This window comes from Canis lupus, chromosome 3 (assembly GCF_003254725.2).
Source record: "Canis lupus dingo isolate Sandy chromosome 3, ASM325472v2, whole genome shotgun sequence".
Taxonomy (NCBI): domain Eukaryota; kingdom Metazoa; phylum Chordata; class Mammalia; order Carnivora; family Canidae; genus Canis; species Canis lupus.
In genome coordinates this window covers 2,282,203-2,301,006 of record NC_064245.1, presented here as the reverse complement: position 1 = coordinate 2,301,006, position 18,804 = coordinate 2,282,203, and the positions used below count along the sequence as shown (strand labels likewise).

Sequence of the window (18,804 nt, the reverse complement as noted above, 5' to 3'; positions counted from 1 at the left end):
ATTTTTTAAATTCTATAAAATACTTCTTTCCATTATTGATATTCTTTGTGTTTCTTGCATAAATTTTTTGTAAATTGGAACGAACTTCTGGATAACCCTTGAAATGAAAATTGGAATACTGGGTAAAAAGCATATTAGTCTTTTATCACTAGTTTCTTAAGCGTGGCATTACAAACATTGAGAACTACTCTGAGTTCATCTGCTTAATTTCCTTTTTGTAAGCCATTCCTAGACTTCCTCAAACGGTGCCCCACTTCGACATCAGCAGTTCAACCCCAAAGGTTTTCTACAGAATACTAGAATATGAAATATGAAAGCACATCTGCACACCTAGTATTTAGGTGACCTTTGGAGTCATTGGGTAGATCTAAGGGAGGTGGAAACCCCAAAAGCTAATACAACTCCACGGCTTTATCTGTTGATCAGTACTGAGAAGGACACTGTGACAGACACCTGTTTATTGATGGCAGGTGTTAAGTGAGCTGTTTTTCTTCCTTTTGAAGAGGAAATCATATTCTATAATTGGTTCATCCAAACTATTTTTTTTATGTTTAGTCAGGCAAGTTTAGATCAAATCAGAGAAAGGAATCTTAAGTCAAAGCCAACCTCAAAGTTTATGTAGATGAAGAAATCCTTATTGTCTTCTTGGTCTAAATTATTTTAAAACATGGGCAAGCTGGATCCAAGGTATGTGACAGGGCTTCAGGAGGCCTTTGTTCCCAGTAATTATATGTCAATATTAGTATGTGACTTTATTTCTTTAAGGGTGATCCATTGGAAAACTATGGGTTTTTCTCTCTGGTAAGAATTTATATTTTTTAAAAGATTTATTTATTCAGTTGAGAGAGTGAGAGAAGTGCACACAAGAGAACACACACAGAAGGGAAGGCAGAGGGAGAGAGGGAGGGAGAGTCCCACGCCAACTCTGTGCTGAATGGGGGGCCCAATGCAGGGTTTGATCTCATGACCTTCAGACTACAACCGAGCTGAAACCAAGAGTTTCAACCAACTCTTTTCAAGATGCTCAACCAACTGTGTCACCCAGGTGCCCCAGAATTTATGTATATTTTAAGTGGATTATGAAAATTAGTGTAAGAGTTTAAAAAAAAATCTGCCTTATAAATCATACCTAGAATACAGGTAAAATATATAATTTCTTTTAACATAATTCACTTTTTAATGAGTTGCCCCATTGTCCTTTTCTTAATACTATTCTTATTTTTCCCTTTTTCTTTTGTAGGGCTGAAATGCTTCTAGATCAATACCGGAAGAAGTCAAAGCTCTTCCGTACTACAGTTGTCCTGGCCCCACTAGGAGATGATTTTCGCTACTGTGAACGCACAGAATGGGATCATCAGTTTAAGAATTATCAGCTGCTTTTTGATTATATGAATTCTCATCCTGAGTATAATGTTAAGGTAATTTGAGAATATTTTTTTTTTTAGATGCAGAAAAATAATTTTTTTATTGGAGTTCAATTTGCCAACATATAGCATAACACCCAGTGCTCATCCCGTCCAGTGCCCCCTCGGTGCCCCTCACCCAGTCACCCCAACCCCCTGCCCACCTCCCTTTCCACTATCCCTTGTTTGTTTCCCAGAGTTAATTTGAGAATATTTAATTATGATACTGTAGTTGAATTTGAGCTTCATTATTAAATGAGGCTAAAACACAATAGCTTTAGTTTCTTTGTCCCACATCCCAGTATTTCCTAGAATGTTTAGTCCTTATGTAAGTGTAGTTCTTAAAGAGGAAAATTATCTAGTACTATAGTTGCATTTCTGAAGTTGTCCCTTTCCTCCCATTCCTATAGCATCTAAGAGGCATTACTTCTACATAGTTGTAAACATGCACGTACTAAGCTGTGATCTTCATTTTTCAGTCATGTCCTGTTTTTCTGCCAGCATCGAAAGTTTGTTTCTTTCTGATGGTTGCATCCTTCTGATTTAATGGGTATGACTGGCAGATGGAGATGAACATGTCATGCATTTTCCAAATGAATGTCTTGTGTCCAGAGAACACACTAGCATTTTTCTTAGTTGAGAAGACTTCCCAAAATCAACCATTTGCCTGTCGTTTTTCCCTTTTTTCCCCCTTTTGGAAAATTATGAAGGTACCCTAAATTTTTGAGAACAATTCAAATACTCCTCCCAGACCCCTGCCTCCCCGTATCCATAGCTCAGCCACCACATTGATCAACTGAAGGTCACTCTCAGTTCAGCTGTGCCTCACTGTCCTCTCTCACCCTCTCCCAGGGATTATTTTAGAAGAAATAGTAGTCGTGTAGTTTCATCTAGAACCATTTTGGTATGTATCTAAGTGATAAAGACTGTTTAAAAATACAATCATAATGCCTTTATTACATCCAAAAAATGAACAATAATTCAATATTATCATATATCCAGATAGATTCAGATTTTTCTGATCACGTACAGGCATTTTTAGCAGATGTTTCATGAGTCAGGATTCAAACAAGACTCCTGTGTGAAGAAATTATCCAATGTGTTTATTGTATTCACATACCAACCTGTGAGACGGTAGAGTATCTCTAGGAATAATATAGAAAGGAAGAGATGTTGCTGTTTAGGAAATTAGAAAGCTGATGATAGTGTAGTGAGAATTCAAGTTTGTTAAGTAAATGTAAATAATATTAAATACATAAACTTAAATAAAATTCCAAATGTATTCAAGATATTCGCAACTGAATTCCTACTCTGTGCATCAGGTCTATGTTTAAATCACCTCTAATATCTCTTCAAAGATGAAGCTCATACATGAACATTTGCTTAGGAGATGGCATATGTATTTGTGTATTTTATCCCTGAACATATCTTCCTAGTGAATGTTTTTGAGGTCCACAAAAGGATTTACCACCAGATTCTAAAGAATTAAAGTCCTGATTTTAGTATTTTACTTATTTCCTCCTTTGCCCACTGAGTTATTTTAAAAATTGAAATATCATATACGTAGGAAATGTGCACAAATCCTAAGTGTACAGAGGATTTTCTAAGTTTAAAAACCTCCATGTAACAACCATCCAGTTTAGGACAGAACATTTATGGCATCCAAAAAGAGTCTCTTAGATGTCCTTCAAATCATTGCCAAATCTTACAAAAATAACCTTATTTTCCCTTCTATAATTAATGATTAGTGTTGTTTCTTTTAATGTAAGAAGGGAGTCTAAATAGGTGCTATTTTGTGTTCTCTTGCTCCACATTATATTGCGAGATTCATCTGTATTATTGCATGTGGCAGCATTTTTTTTTTTTTTGAGATTTTATTTACTTATTTGAGAGTGTGTGTGAGCAGGGTGGGGGAAGGAGCGGAGGGAGAGGAAAGAGAGACTCTCAAGCAGACTCTGCGCTGAGTGTGGAGCCTAATATGAAGCTCCATCTCAAGACCCCGAGAGCATGACCTGAGCTAAAATCAAGTCAGATGCTTAACCAGCTGAGCCACCCAGGTGCCCCACAGTATATTCGTTTTGAATACTGTATATTATCTCAGTATTCATTTGATAGACATGCTACAGTCTGTCCATTGTATTATTGATAGACATTTGGGTTGTTTCCAGGTTTTGTGTATTACAGATAAAACCATTCTGAATATTTTGTGCATTTTTTATATACATGTATGTGAGTTTGTATGTATAAAATGGGATGGAAATTTGTGGTCATTGGGTATGCACATGTTCAACCTCAGTAGGTACCACCAAACAGCATCCCAAACAGATGCACTAGTTGCATTATGCAACAATTTCATATTGCTGTACTTTGTTATTCAAGTTTTGTATCGTTAGGATTTTTTCCATTCTTATTTTTTATGATAGATGTGATGGTTTTATTTTATATTTTCCTAGTATTTAATGAGTTGAACCTCTTTTCAGAACTTTATTGCCATTTATCCTCTTTTGTGAAGTGCCTATTTAAATCTTTTGATGACTTTTCCTTAAATTGTTTTGTCTTTTTGTACCATTTACAGTTCTTTTATATATTTTGGCTTGAGTCTTTCTTCAGATGAAAAATTATGCAAATATTGTCTTCCACTCTATGTAAGCCTGTTTTTTAATTTCTTAGTTCTGTCTTCTGGTAAACAGAAATTTTTCATTTTAATTTAGTATAATAGTATTTTCCTTTATGGTTAGTGTTTGTCATGTTCTGCTTAAGAAATTTTTGTTCACAGTCATGAAAATACACTTCTTATGAAGCTGTCCTCCAGAAGCTTTATTGTTTTACCTTCAATATTTAGGTCTGTAACCTATTTAGAATTGATTTTTTTGTGGATTGTATGAAGACAGGGATCAAGGTACATTTTTGTCCATATGGATATCTACCATCATTTATTGAAAAGACCAGTTTGTCCACTTTACTGCAGCAGCATCTTGTCAGTAATTATGAAACTATATTTGGATATATATTATGGATCTTGTATAGACTCTTCAATTGTCTATTTGACTAATCTCATACTGTCTTAATTACTCTAGTTTTATTTTTATTTATTTTAAGATTTTATGTATTTATTCACAAGAGACACACAGAGAGAGAGAGAGGCAGAGACACAGGCAGAGGGAGAAGCAGGCTCCCTGCAGGGAGCCCGACGTGGGACTCGATCCCAGGGCTCTGGGATCATGCCCTGGGCTGAAGGTGGAGCTAAACGGCTGAGCCACCCGGGCTGCCCCAGTTACTCTAGTTTTATAATAGATCTTAATGTCTGATAGCATAAGTCTTCTAATTTTGTTTTCCTTCTCAAGATTTGAGTTGGTTATTTTTCTTTATAGTTCTAAAAAGGGTTGGGATCAACTTTTAAATTTCTACCAAACAAAAAAAAAAGTTGGAATTTTGTTTGGGATTGCATTGAACCTATGGATCAATTTGAGTACAATTAACTTCTTTAAATATTAGGCCATCCATGAACATGGTATATTCCATGTATAAAAATACAGTTGACTTTTGCATTTCTAACCTTGTTCCCAGTGACCTCTAATGTATTTTCTTTCTTTGCAGAATTTTTGTGACTCAACTGTTGGGTGCTTTGAGTGCCCTTAGATACCTTTAAACAAAAGCTTTTTTTCTCTGGTTTATCTAGTTAACATCTGTTCTCTATAGGATGTTTGAAGTTATTTTGCCCAAGCTGGAAGCCTCAATGTATCATTTTTTTCTTTAATGAAAGGAAAAACAAAAGTAAACAATTGAATTTAGATGGCTAAAAAACTGACATTTTACTACTAGCTGAGATAGCTTGCCATTGATCATCAGTGATTTAACAATTTATGTAATTTTTCCTCCTATGTTCTGATAGAGAAGTTTGATTATGTTTAAGGTTAGTGTAAAAAAAAATTTACCTTTTTTTTTGGTTATTTGTTTAGGTCTCCCGAATATGTACTTTATTTGAGCTACCAAGAGACTCTGTAGGAAAATTTACTCTTGGGATCCCTGGGTGGCGCAGCAGTTTGGCGCCTGCCTTTGGCCCAGGGCACGATCCTGGAGACCCGGGATCGAATCCCACGTCGGGCTCCTGGTGCATGGAGCCTGCTTCTCCCTCTGCCTGTGTCTCTGCCTCTCTCTCCCTCTCTCTGTGTGACTATCATAAATAAAAATTAAAAAAAAAAAAAAAAAAAATTTAAAAAAAAAAAAAAAAAAAAGGAAAATTTACTCTTAATTTCTTTGGGAACTACTCTAGCATAGATACGGAATTACATACCAGTCATTTGAGATTGAATTAAATTTATGAGAAGGGGCCTACCAGACCACTTACATAAACTTTGCCCTGGGAAATTGCCGAGAGGGAAATAGATTTATGTTGGCTAACACCAAAATTTAATCAAGATATTTTAAAAGAGTATATTTTGTTGTTAATATTAACTCTGTAGCATGCCATAATTCCCTAAAATCTGAAAGGGATTTTGTTATCTAATAGAAGTCCTTTGTTATAGAGATGAAAACGTGAGGATCAGAAATTTAGATTGTTGGATATTTTGGTACTTTTATCAGTATTCTTCCCTGAACTTACCTGTACCTATTGGGTCTGAAATTAATGCTGTATTTCTTTGTATTTATGACCCTCATCTCTTGTATGGTTATACACACACACTTACATTCTGCTTTTTAGAATGTGTTAAGTGAGTGGGGCGCCTGGGGGGTGCAGTCGGTTAATTGGCTGCCTTCCACTCAGGTCATGCATCATCTCAGGGTCCTGGGAGCGAGCCCCAGGTCATGCTCCCTGCTTCTGGTGAGCAGGGAGCCTGCTACTCCCTCTCCGTCTGCCCCTCTGCATGCTCATGCTGTCTCTCTGTCTCTCAAACTAATAAAATCTTTAAAAAAAAAGAATGTGTTAGTAATAAATAATACTCATTTTTTGAGTACTTACTATTTGCTATTAACTTTTTTTTTTTTTTTTTTTTTTTAAGAGAGACAGAGATTGAACACACTTGATGAGGGGACAGGGAGCGGGAGAGGGAATCTGAAGTAGGCTCCATGCCCAGCACAGGGCTCAGTGTGGCGCTCAATCTTGTAACACCAATATTTTGACCTGAGCCAAAATTAAGCATCTGACTTAACTGACCCAAGCCATCCAGGAAGCCCTGCTATTAACTTTTTAAAGTGCTTTACTTTATTTAATTTTACTTAAATTTTCTGAACTTAATTTTCTGAACTTAATTTTCTGAACATTTCCTGGTAGCTTCTATAATTATCCACATTATAGATGAAGAAACTGAGGCAGAGATAGATTAACTTGCCCAAGATAAGACTAGGTAATATTGTTGAATATTGTTTTTCTGTGATATAAACATAAGGATTTAGAAATAACCATCTTTTCTACCCTAATAAGAATTTATTGTGCCACAGGTATATTATGATAACTTATATTTGTCTCAGGAATATCATTGTTTCCAGCTGAAATTTTGCTTTTGCAATAGAAAATGATAGCTAAAACTTAACACCATTGTTTACTATTTGTGTTTCTCTGCATTTTCCTTAGAACCCTAGTAGTTGTAACACAGACACAGACAATATATAATATACTTAAAACCACATATTAAATAAATGCTAGAGATGGAATTGAAATTCATGCTATCTGGGTCCAGGTTGTGTGCTGTTCTTAACCACCCTGCTAGAGTGCTACTCAATGTTTTTAGCTACTCTTGATTATTAATTATTTTTCCGCTGTGTTGAATCGAAATACCTTTTAGTATCTGTGTGTGTGTGTCGGGGGGGGGGTGTAGAAAACAACAAAATTAGCATCTTACTGTCATTCAAAGGAATACATCCCCTGTTACATTCTCTGTTTTTTTTTTTAATATTTTTTTTAATTTTTTTTATTTATTTATGATAGTCACAGAGAGAGAGAGGCAGAGACACAGGCAGAGGGAGAAGCAGGCTCCATGCACCGGGAGCCTGATGTGGGATTCGATCCTGGGTCTCCAGGATCGCGCCCTGGGCCAAAGGCAGGCGCCAAACCGCTGCGCCACCCAGGGATCCCCTCTCTGTTTATTTCTAAAACACTGCCTTTAATATCTGTTTACATGGTCTGGTATAATACTTCCTTTTTTTTTTTTCTTTTGATTTATAGAATAGCTTGGGCTCATAAAAATGGATTTATGTTCTGGTAATTTAAATCATTAGTCAAAAGGCCTTTTCGTTTGAGCAGTCAACCTTACAATTCTTGTCACTCTTTGTTTCCCTTCTATTCAATGTTACCTGCTGGTAGAGAAAGTCCAATTTTATAATGACCTGCTGTTCTTAAAGTCTCCTTATGAGAGCTCAAAGCAGGGGGAAGGGGACACCTTAAAAGGGGAGTGTATGTGCATATGACATATGAAAGTACTTAATGGCTAACAAAACTGGTATGTAAATAAAATGTTTTATTTTTGCTGCTTCCTCCCATCTTTTACTCCTCTCTGAATTATTCTCTTCCCTGACTCTTGCACAGTTCAAAATTCTGGAGATTTGTAAGGAGTTTTCAGATCCACAAATTTGTATATCTCAGTAGTTCTTCTAACCCTTGGGTGTATAAGTTTTATTTTAGTTTAATTTGGGACCTGATGCAAGTAAAAGAGTTATACTGTGTATTTTTCCCCTGCTTTTGAGTTTTGTGAAATCTGAGCTAGATTTTCATCTTAACCTGGAAGTGCATCTTAAATATTTATTATTGACTTCTTCTTTCAGTGCTAGAAGTAATTTTAACGTAATGATGAATAATTTAAGTATAACTTTTTTTTAAATTAGATACAGTTTGGGACTTTATCGGATTATTTTGATGCACTGGATAAAGAAGATGTAACCAGTGGAAAGAATAGCCAATCAATGTTCCCTGTTCTAAGTGGAGATTTTTTTACTTACGCTGACCGAGATGATCATTACTGGAGTGGCTACTTTACATCCAGACCCTTTTACAAACGAATGGATAGGATATTGGAATCCCATATAAGGTACATTTGCGTTTAGATAGCTACATTAATTATTTACCTCTTTTATGTCATCATTGTCTTTTTGTAGAGTTTTGCATAACATACAGCCTTTATGCAGTATTAGGATGTGTTTAACGTAATTGTGAAATTTTAATGCAATCAGAGGTAAGTCTCCAAAGCATAATCAGAAACCTGGTTTTTGTTCTGAAAGGAAAAGCAGTTTATGTGATTCGACTTTCTCTTGTATTTTGTGTTTTATATGTTTCTAATTAACTATCAGTATTGTTTGCACACCGTGATAATATCCAGTGACATTGTCGTATGTGTCTGCAGGTCAGGAACTGGACAGACTAAATTGTTAGAAATGAGCACAGACCAAAAGGACCTCTCAGTGGCCAAAATGTGGGCCTCAAAGTACATAATCTAAGACTATATGTGGGAGAACTTGAAAGGCTCCACCTTAGTTCTTATTTACCTGAAACCTATTTCTATAGGTTTAATTTTCTGCTTAGAAGAACAAAATCTGAAACAAAAACTGATGGAGGTAGAGTGGTTGGCTGAAAAAGTACAGACAGGGAGAAGGCAGAGAAGTCGGTAGAAAACAGAAAGGTTCTAAGCTGGCGTTGTCCAGTAGAGCTTGCAGTCTCTGTCCAACAACTTCCTGCAGCGGTAGAAATACTCAGTTTCTGTTTTCTGCACTGTTCGGTATGTACTGGCCACATGGAGCTGTTGAGCACGTGAAATGTGAACTGAACTCTTAGTTTCTTTTAATTTTAATTGATTTAACTAAATCAATTCCCGCTATTTACTTAATAGCTGTCATAGTGGAGAGTTCAGTGCTAAGTAATTGAGTCTTGTTTTTTGGTAAAGATGAACCTCGCCAGGGACTCCTGAGGCTCTCTCTATGTGTGTGTCACCTGGCAGGTTAATTCATTTTCATGATAAGTACACTTTCAACTTAGTTCAGATCACAAATTCATGGTGATTCATTTTCATGATAAATCTCAGGATTAAAAATAACAAGTCATGTCATACCTACCTTCTTCATTCTACTGGTAGAAACAGTCCATTTTGGGAATCCTTTTTATAAAAATCACGAATTTCTCTGAGGGTGGTACTTTGGTATAGTAGCGTGTTTATATTATTTTTACTGCTGCTATGCCATTACCATTATTTCAAAAGCCTGATATTTGACTATTTTTTGGGATATTCACAAATGTGCCAGATGGATACATATTATTGTATTTATAATAATAATCCTACATTAGAGAGATGCATTCTTACCCTATAGGTTATTTATTATCTATTATGTTATTCTAAATTACCCATGATAAAAACAGAGAAAGTACTAAGTAATGTAGAGACTTGTTTGGACTAATGGATTTTTTAAAAGTCAACTATTTTTCAAGACAAAGAGTGATGAATGTTGATTCAGTCTTAATTTATTGCACACATTTAAGGTGAAGTACTTAGTACGGGTAATATATTTTAAAAATTCTGCTTTAAAGTACAAAAACCATATAATAATTATGAATTTCAAATATAATTAATTTATTTGAAAACAAGTTTGTTGTCTGATGATAGCTATTTCATCTTAATGCTCATTTGTAAAATATTTGGATCAAAGAGTATAAAGAAGAAAATATTTTTTAGTTTCCATTTTTACATTTTGGGATATCTATATATGTATGTACTCTTTAAAAAGCCAGGAATGTGCATTAGATATATATGAACATATGTATGCAATTTTCTTAATTCAGATTAAATGTTTCCCATGCCATGAATTTTAGAAAAGTTAGGATTTAAGACAGATTATTTAATATTCTTTATTTCAAAATTTAAAGGAATTTTTTGTTTGTTTCAAATTTCTCCTCTTCCCTAATATTGTGATACATTTTTAAGCTGCCTTGATTTTCTTTCCATCCTCCTTAAAATGTTTGGCATAAAGAACCTTCTTATATTTTTTACTTCATCAAGCCATATCTCTCTTTAAAGAACTTCCTTTGAAACCCGTGTTGAACCATACCCTCTGATGAAAAAAATAAGGCATGAAAATGATAAGTCCCCATCCATATTCTTATTCAAAAACTATTATTAAGCTAAAGTGTTTTGTTCTTTAAATGAGAAATCATGGCATATGTTTTATCACCTTTCAATTTATATTGTTACATTCTCTCTAGTTTTTGAATGTTCTTGTTCAGCACAGAGACTAGCTGTTGTCAGTGAACTGTCAGGCCATCACTCTCTCCCCCTCCTTCACTGTTTGTCTTCCACTTATGGGACCATTTCTGTACCTGCTCTCCTTTCATGTACATATGTGACAGTGAATGGCTTTCTGGTGATGAGGTTCATGGTATGTGTCTATGGTGATGTTGGAGAAAAAAGAGGACAGAAACCATTATCCACTTCTTAACTGCTGTGTGAAGATATTTTTTTCACTATGTCATACATAAGTAAACCTCTCTTGCTGCCAGTGGGTTCTGGCTTCTTTCCAGGAGCATCTAGAACAAGGGCCCATTATATCAATTTAGACATGATGTTCGCTGATGATTGATAATTTAGATATACTAGATGGATACCTTGACGGTTTCATAGGAATGCTTATTATCAATATCTTTTTATAAATTGTGCTAAAATTGTAGATTTTTAAAAATTAGTACCACGTATTTTAAATAGTAAATGTTTGTTTTGAAATAAAAATTAATGAATGTTTTATGCAATTAGGGCTGCTGAAATTCTTTACTATTTCGCCCTGAAACAAGCTCAGAAGTACAAGATAAGTAAATTTCTTTCATCATCCCATTACATGGCACTGACGGAAGCCAGAAGAAATTTGGGACTGTTTCAACATCATGATGCTATCACAGGAACTGCAAAAGATTGGGTGGTTGTAGATTATGGTACCAGGTAATATAATTATTAAAAAGTGATTATAAAACAAGAATTTCTTAAATTTTGGATCACAGGCTTATATATTTGAAGTTGTTAATGTACATCAGACCATATTAATAATGACATCCCTTGTAAGTTTTGTTACAGAAAAAATCAGTATTCAAAGCAGGTTTCAGGAAATCTATTGACAGTGTCCTAGCTCTCCTAACTTTTTATTGCAGTGATTTTCTGCAAATGGAGTAGTAAAACATTATTATAAAGCTGATTCTGTTTTTTGAGTATAGTATTGTAATTAGGATTACCTTCTTGACCAAGGATTGGTATCAGATAAATCATAGCTATAGTCAAAGAAGATAAAGAACTACACTTAATTGTATAGCAGTGTAATTTCATCCTATTTCATATCCAGTTGTTCTTGGATACCTCCTTTATTCTTATTTTTTTGTTTTTAGAGGGACATTGACAAAAAAAGAATCAGCCTAGAGGAGAGCCAAAAAGTAGAATACCCTAGAAGCCTTGATATATAGGAATTGGTATGAGAATTGGTTGGCCTGAGTATTGATATCAAAATCATCCAACTCTTGGAAGCTCTGTGAGATGAATGAGGGAGTGGAAGCTCAGTTAATTTCCCGTTGCAGGGTTGGAAATAGCGAGTACAGGCTTTAGCTCAGAACAACAGGAGACTTTGTAAGTAGTGCTTCCCCATAATCAAAAGGCTTACCTTTTGTGATAGTGAGATTTCCATCATCATGCCCGAGTTTGGGTTACCATTCATTGAAATCAGTGTAGAGGAGATTCCTTTGTTGGGGAAGGGGTTTTGATTATTGTTTTCTGATAGTTTAGATTATTATTTCTTCCAAACTTTTTTCGATAATGGCATATTTGATAATATTTTAAAACTGTTAAAATATGCTCTGATTTTCTTATAGTTTTAAAAAGCAAATCTCTTTTTTTAAATAAATGCTCCCTCTTCCAGGTGAAATGTGTACATACAGTACATAAAGTCAACATTACAGATTGATCCACAACGGACATCAATAATCATAATAGGTGTTAATTAAAATTTTAGTTACAGTATTTTGACTGCCTTCCTAGATATTTGGAAAAAGAATTCTTGAGGTTTCATTAGTTGACTTGAGTCCTTGAAAATATATTCATGGTGGTATCTTGAATATCTTCTCAGTGGCAAATGTATTTGGCATCTGTTGAGGATGAGCTGGGCTTAAAATGGCAAACACTCATTGGCTGATAATGATAGTTGGTTTTTCTCCCACAGAATGCATTTTCAAAAGTAAGATCAGATCCTCCATTTTTTTCCTTTTCATCTGCTCCTGTCTTCTTGGTTTATTGAGAGTTTAAAAGTGAAACTTAGATCCAGAAGAGTTCCTAAGAGGAAATGAAGAAGTCATTCTCCTAACACTGTCTACTTGCTCTCTGGCTGCCATATTGAAAGAGACTTGGGTACAGGTCATTGAGTTTTTGCAACCGAACATTTTATGTTTCATAACCTTTCCAGAAGGCCTGTCATTAGTTCCTCCATATGTTTGCTTATGCTTTTAGCTTATAAAAACATCACCGTACAAAATTGCATCTTAAAGAAAAAAGACAATAATTCGTAAATTGTACTTGACATTTGTAAATTTGCTTTTCGAGAACTTTACACTTCATTGAAAAGTCTACACAATTATCAAGTCATTAGCATAGACATTTTAAGTAGGAAGTTTCAAAACACAAGTTAAAGAGTTATAAACAGAGAGGCAGCTAGCATTGGGTGTTCTCTTGTTCTTGGACTGTTGACTGTTTATTCAGATGTTGGCAGAGGTGCCCGTATGAACAAGTGTAAGAGTTAAGGATTGCATTTGGCTGCTAGTAATAGCAATTTGAAAATGAATAAATCCTATCCTACTTAAATTTGTGCCATGTTGAAGAATTCTGCAGGTCCTCAGTTCAGGTATAGCAGCTCCACAATGCCAACAGGGATCCCAACCCTTCTAGCTTTTTCTTCTGTCATCTAAGGGTGATTCTTCCTTAGTGTACTGCTTTCAACAATAGATTGAATGTTTATATAATTATCACCTGGAGAGCAAGAATACATCATGGCTATTTGAAGGTTAATTCTAACCATGGCATGAAAAAATGAATTAGACTTGGACAGTGTTTGTGATGGATGTTCAGCCTAAAAGTGGGTAATATGTACAGGAGAAGAAATGGTAATGAGATCAGTTACAGAAAGATTTAGAGTTTGCCAGTTTCTAGTCGTAATAAAGGTAGGTTGGAGAAAAAAATGAACAAAGGTTGAGTGTGAGGTTCCAAATGTGTAGATATAACTATTCATGGACAAACGTGATAATATCTGCTTTCAAGAGCAGTAATGATAACAGAATGGAAAACTGATTTCCAAGTGATGATCCCTGAACTGTTCAATGATTATAGGATAAGGGTGTGTTAGGAAGTTAGAGGCTCTGAGAAATCTCACAAGGGTAAATGTTGAGACATTTTAAAATGATTTTAGAGACAGTCTAAAATCTTGCTTTACCCAATGCTTCCCAAACTTATTTACTGTGTTTAGTCTTGCTCTGCTCTATACAAAACAGCTTTATGCATCCTGAGAAAGCATTTGGGGGATACCGTGCCAGTACCTTGTGCTTATCTCCTTAGAAGACTGTGTGTGTGTGCCTTTAGGATACGAACATTGATGTGTGGCATTACCTCCGTTAAATCGGGACTTCAGTGCACTGTAATACATAAAAGGTTTCAGCTGACGGAGAGCATGACTTTTGTTCTTCAGGTTTTGACAGCCTAATAAAGATAGCCATGTAGATAATAAAAATAAACTTAGATCAAGGGGCTTGTTTGTATAACTGAATTGTATTCATTCATACTGTTTTTTGGTCTGGTGAAAACACTTGAATAGACTGAGAAACTTAGCTGGATGATGGCCTGAACCCACGTCCCTAAGACTTTAATACTGTGAATGTATAACATGCTAGCATAGTTAATTACTTTATTGATTATGATCACCCACATCTTTGAAGGCAGTCTCAGTGCTCTGCAAAAAGAAGTTATTTCTAATTCTCTTACACATTCTTTTGTTGTTGCATGCCAACAAAAATGTTCTTAACATATAGATCCAAAATTGCTTCCTGTATTGGGGAAAATAACATAATCACCCTATAACCATAGTAGATTCAATGGCTGATTGAAAGCATGGTTAGCCAAGTTTCTCTACGGATTTCTCCAATGAGTTTACCTATGGATGCCTATTCTATAAAGAAACAAGATGGAATTTGAAAAAAAAAACTTGAAACAAATTCTTTTCCCATTTATAGTGGTTCAGTAATAGCTGGTAATGTACCAAGATTCTATTCCAGAATTGATTTTGAATCGATTGATTCATGCGCATCTCTTTGGTTCCTCAGGCATACAGTTTGAATACAGTTAACAGTTTTAATGACCAAGAAAAGTAAGAAGGACAAAGACAATTTCATTTCCAGACCTCTGAAAACTCTTTTTTTTTTTTTTGAACAAGAACATGAAACTAAAGTCAACAAAGTATTTATTTGAATTCTTTAGGAATTTGAGTTTTGAAATATGTATACTGATTGAATTTTCTTGTGAGTGACAGTTTAATCTCATGTTTCCTTCTGCTGTTTCAACATTTTTTGAAGAATTTTCTAACATAAAGGCTCAAATCACTTTTTTGCTTAGAATGCCTTAAAGCTATTAGAGTGATCATGTTGGATATTCTTAATATTTGGTGTGATATTCATAGAAAGTTCCGGTAGTTTGAATAAATTTACACGTCTCAGATGCGTACAGAAAATTTTCTATTTTAAATGAATCCTTATTAGTGATGTCTTTTGATTAACCTTCTTTTTTCTTGGTAACCTATTTCTGGGCAAAGAAGAGTCCATTCGTTATAGGTTTCACTTTGTGAATACAGGATGAAAGTAATGGTAGTTTGGTCATTATTAAAAAAACTGAAAATATTGTATACAGATGTTTGAATTACTTCTCAGACCAGTAAAATTTTTGGTTCACAGACTCTTTAATTCATTGGTGAATTTGAAGAAGATAATTGGATATTCAGCGCTACTACTTATTTTGAAGGACAAAAACTTGTACAACTCTTACTCTTTTGATAACCTCCTAGACATGGTTAGTTGCTACCTTTTATATTATCTTAAAAATGTGTGATTCTTTTGTTCTTGGATTGGAAAAGGGGGTGAGAAGCTTAGTGAAAAGAGATTGAAAAACAGTGATTTCCTTGTACATTATTTGAAAGAATTTGTATCATTTTATATATGAAATACCTATATGTTCTTCTTTCCTATAAGTGTGTCTGTAGTTGATTTGTAGTGTATATTTTGTTCTGACTAGATCTAAGCATGAAAATTAACGAACTTACTTTGTTACGTGAAACTTAGGGCTTTCAGAACATCATTAAGATGATATTGGAAGGTAACCGAACATTATAATTAGTTATTTGCTTGGCTTTAATTAGAAGCTCCCTGGTATTTGAACTTCTGTGAGACCTTCCTCTGTTCTTGCTGAACTTCAAATTTGATCCTAAATTGCCTTCTGGTTTCAGGATGAGTCCATGGAGTGGTGTGGGCCAGGCTCAGATGTGTGTAACAGTAGAGGAGAGGTTGAGGAATTAGGAGACTAGCTATTAGCCTCAACCTCTGTACCTGCTTGCACGGGCCTTGAAAAAGTTGCTTAACATCTGTGTGCCCTCGTTCATTTATCTGTAAGATGGGATGATATCTGCCTTGGCTTATGTCGGTGTTGGGATCAGAGGAGCCAATAAAACAGAACATACTCTGAAAGGAAAATAATGCTCTTCAACAACAAGGAAGAACAATTAGCAAACCTCTTTAGACTTCCACTTAGCAACTCAGTTGTTTTAAAATTGTTTTAACATTTTGTCATTGGAGTCTATTGTAAATGATAGGCTTTGAAATTTTGCATGTGATTGGAGCTTACACATCTGGAATCAGATAATAACCTCAATATTTTCATAACCTGATATTTGCAATGAAATTACAAATATCACATATTCATATTAAAGTAAAAAATCCAGTAAGTGGACATACACTGCTTAAGGATATGAAACCTATGATACAAAGGTAAAATAATGAAACTTTCTGCAAAATTATCTTTAGAACTCTGATCTACTTGGCTCCTAATTGGACTCTAGTCCCTGTAACATATGCTCTAGTGAAGTCTGAATACACACGCATATATATGTGCACACACAAGAATTACTTATTTTGGATTTTGGTGGACTTTATATAGCTAGAAAAAGGATTTTTTTTTCCCACATTGTGTCCTTCTTAGGATTTTGTAAGTACTATTACATAGTTAGTTTTGAAACTTAGCTTTTAAAAGTAAAAATAAAAATTTTTGTTTGTTTTTATAGGATTTTAAACAAAGCTCACAGAGTTCTCTACCACAAAAAACCGTCCTAACGCTGAGTGCAGAACCAAGGTAAATACATAATTTCTCATAAAATTTTGCTACTGTCCTTACTTGATGCTTTTGCTTTTTCATGATTCTTTTCTCTTGCTAGGATACATTTTGAGGCAGTATTTTATTTAATAAATTTATTAATTTCAAAAAATTTTCTGAAGAAATGGATTGTTTTCCCATGACTGTCATGTTCAGTGTTAATAGCTACCACATTGATTGCTGAGTTGAACTATTCTAACAGTATTTCTTTTTTTACAGATACTTGGTATGGGATGGTAAATATAATTTATGATTATATTCTTTTTTAACTTTTTGTTTACTTATTTTCATTGATTCCTGATCCCATTTTTTTAAAATGAAGGAAGAAACTTAATTATGAAGGGTTCCTACTGTAAATTGTTTATTGGATAATTTGTCATTGTGCTGGTCAGATTGTCTCATTTTAACATTGTGGATTTATGTTAAGGTAAATGGGAAAGGCGTTCAGTTGACCTGAAAATGGGGCAATTAATTTGGTGGCTGCCTCTTATTTATAAAGAAATGTTTTATATTTTTATTGATAATTATTTAACCAAGTCTTCTGTTTTTAATGACTTAGTATCACTAGGCCAGTACCCACTATACCCAGATACACAGTGTATTCTTATCTAATATAACTTATTGCTATCTACATTGAGAAATTTAGTATGTACAAATTGTAGGATAAAAGAATAGTTGTAAGGGATAATTCATGATTTTAACTAGTCTTTATTAAAATTATTTAAAAGTAAATGGAATCAAAGTATTAGAGAAAATTTACAATTGCTAATAAAGTTGACATTTTGATTATGCATAAAGCTTCAGTTGGCTAAATCTCTTCAAGTAGAGACTTGAAATGTATACAGCTCATACTTCTGAACAAGAAGATAGGTATTTTTTTAGTAACACTAAAAGTATCACTTAAGTAATGATGAAATCCTACTTTTTTTTTTTTTTTTGGCCAGAAAAAGAAGAGATTAACTAGAAAGACAGTTTCAGTCTTAACTTTAAAATCTTGTTGCAGAAAAAAATAAATAAATAAAAATAAATAAATAAAATAAAATAAAATAAAATAAAATAAAAAATAAAATAAAATAAAATAAAATAAATAAATAAAATAAAATAAAATAAAATAAAATAAAATAAAATCTTGTTGCAGGCTTAAAAGCTTTCCCAGGTTGCCAGGTCATGAGACAGTAATGATCCCATTACAAGACATTTTCTTTTTCTTAAATAATATTTTGACGTAGTTGATGTGATATGGCTGTTTCTTAAATATTGTGCCCCTACTAAATTGTGGTGTCTGTAAATCTCTTTAGCTTTAGACATAATCCCTCTTCTTCTATTTTGGTGGAAAAACCTTTGTTTCTACTGACTGGAAGAATGCCTTATGCTTACTATAAGCGATTCATGCCCCATCTGCACCCCATTAAGTCTTCCTTTGGGTGCTTGGTAGAGTGGGTGGGATGGAGCCCTAATGGGTCAGAAACCCTGTGGTTTCTACTGTCCTTGCTTTAGTCAGCAGTAAGTGATAATTCAGCCCTGCTTATGCTGGAGTGAGAAAGGAGGTACAGGTGTATTGACTAAGAAGAAATACATTTTTGAGCTTTAATATTGAGTTTTTTTTGTTTGTTTGTTTGTTTGTTTTTATTTATTTTTTTTTTATTTATTTATTCATGATAGTCACACAGAGAGAGACAGAGAGGCAGAGACACAGGCAGAGGGAGAAGCAGGCTCCATGCTGGGAGCCCGATGTGGGATTCGATCCCGGGTCTCCAGGATCGCGGCCCGGGCCAAAGGCAGGCGCCAAACCACTGCGCCACCCAGGGATCCCTTGAGTTTTAATTATAAACATAAATAGAATATTTGAAACTATTAGTACAATGATCACCTTTTCATATTTCCTTTTAAATGGTTTGTATTTAACTAGGATTCTTCATCTTAAAATTACTTCTTCACAGTTCTTTTCTACCAAATGTCAGTGCTACTACTGTTTCTATAGTTAGGTGAATTGAAGA

At 34.4% G+C, this 18,804-nt stretch overlaps 1 protein-coding gene across 1 annotated transcript in view; it reads left to right on the top strand.

Moving 5' to 3' along the window:
• The window catches only part of MAN2A1 (mannosidase alpha class 2A member 1), a 161,947-nt gene that overhangs the window by 74,609 nt on the left and 68,534 nt on the right, over positions 1-18,804 (top strand). The window contains exons 8-12 of the mRNA XM_025438203.3: positions 1,241-1,418; positions 8,223-8,425; positions 11,129-11,311; positions 15,340-15,454; positions 16,719-16,786. Of these exons, the coding sequence (XP_025293988.1) occupies positions 1,241-1,418; positions 8,223-8,425; positions 11,129-11,311; positions 15,340-15,454; positions 16,719-16,786 (747 nt within the window). The remainder of the gene's footprint in view (positions 1-1,240; positions 1,419-8,222; positions 8,426-11,128; positions 11,312-15,339; positions 15,455-16,718; positions 16,787-18,804) is intronic.